Source organism: Cariama cristata, unplaced genomic scaffold (assembly GCF_000690535.1).
Source record: "Cariama cristata isolate BGI_N322 unplaced genomic scaffold, ASM69053v1 scaffold34771, whole genome shotgun sequence".
Classification (NCBI taxonomy): Eukaryota; Metazoa; Chordata; class Aves; order Cariamiformes; family Cariamidae; genus Cariama; species Cariama cristata.
Genome location: NW_009599272.1, coordinates 276 through 1,680, shown reverse-complemented (window position 1 = coordinate 1,680; position 1,405 = coordinate 276). Strand labels below are relative to the sequence as shown.

Sequence of the window (1,405 nt, the reverse complement as noted above, 5' to 3'; positions counted from 1 at the left end):
TCTGCTCGCGTCGTGCTCAGCCTGACGCAGGAGCCCAGCCCTGGCGGGGCCCGCTCAGAAGAGCTGCCGTTCTGGCAGCATGTGTTTCTTTTTTTTATGACTGGTGCTAATTGCAGGCAGCCAGTATGGTCTGGGGGGGGATGCGTCTGGCTTCTCCCTCCCCGAGGACCCTCCCAAGCACTTACTCTTCCTCGAGCTGCCGCGTCCACGCCGCAGAGATGCCTGTCCTGAGGCTGCTGTGGCCGTGCTTCTCCCAGGCGAGGTGATGGGCATGGGCAGCAGCGCCGGTTTCAAAGGTCTGCTTTGTCTTGGGCCGTTTTCTGAGATGCTCCCTTGGGAGGAGAGTGAGGAGGTCGATAGAGTCCATGAGGCATACAGGGAAGGAATCTTTGAGTCAGAGAGATTAGATTTCCTGTTTGAAAAGGAAAAGAAAATAAGCTCAGACTAGACTTCGGGTTTTGTAAGGAAAGCAGGAGTTTGCCCAACGGGGAACTCGATGGTTTTAATGTGCCTGCACTGCTCCTAAGTCAGGGCTTTGGTGGGAAACGCTACGGACCATACAGTTAGTTCAGGTTTCTGATTCCATTATAATGAGGGCTTTCATCTTTCTGCACCTGTTTTATAAGAAATTATTCCCAAATACGGTTAGGATTCATTACAGTAACCCTATGGCGTTTCAAAAGGGATGTCCAGACACCAGTCCTGCTCCTGTAATTTGCCCAAACACTCAAATGTGCCCCTCTCCTGCCCCTTCCCTGCCCAGGAGCGGCTGGCCAGCACCTTCGGCAGGGGCAGGGGCAGGACAGGCCCCTACGGACCGGGCAGGGGCAGCCTTTGTGCTCCTGTCGTCCGGCTCCAGCTTCCCCTCCGCCGCTCGGGCAGCTCTCCGGTGCACAGCAGCTGCCCTGGATTATCCTCCTCCCCTGCCTTCCCTAGAGAGGTCACTTCCATGTCTTCGCCTGAAGCCACTAAATTGCCAAAGCCCTGTCAACCTCCTCACCAGCACACGGGCCAAGTATTGCTCCAGATTCCCTGAGACAGTGGACGATGATGAAGTCCTTTTGCTAACTCCTTAAAGGAAGGAAAAACCATTCCTCTGATTCTTCTTTACCTTTTTTGGGGGTGGAGGAATGATTTATGGTTTAAGAACTGAGCGGTGATTCATCAGATAACTTGGGCATCAATTTATTATGAAGAAATTTCCAAAGGAGGATGGAATAGCAGGTCCAAAACCAGTGCTTATGGTTGAAGCACTTTATGAGGCTGTTCAGGGTGACCGGGCTGTGCTCTCGATTATTTGTTTGCTCTGTTTATCGGTGAGGTGGGGCTGTAGTGTTATCGGAGGCTATATGGTGAAGAGATGAGCTGGAGGGACGAAGAGTAATCACCAGTGCTCTTGAACACG

General features: G+C 52.6%; 1 protein-coding gene across 1 annotated transcript in view; it reads right to left on the bottom strand.

The window, feature by feature from the left end:
- Positions 1-444, bottom strand: part of LOC104168880 (putative E3 ubiquitin-protein ligase SH3RF2) — a gene marked incomplete at its 5' end in the record, with an annotated part of 4,918 nt that extends 4,474 nt beyond the window's left edge. Inside the window, one exon of the mRNA XM_009709623.1 lies at positions 186-444. Within this exon, the coding sequence (XP_009707925.1) occupies positions 186-444 (259 nt within the window). The remainder of the gene's footprint in view (positions 1-185) is intronic.
- Positions 445-1,405: the final 961 nt, after the last annotated feature.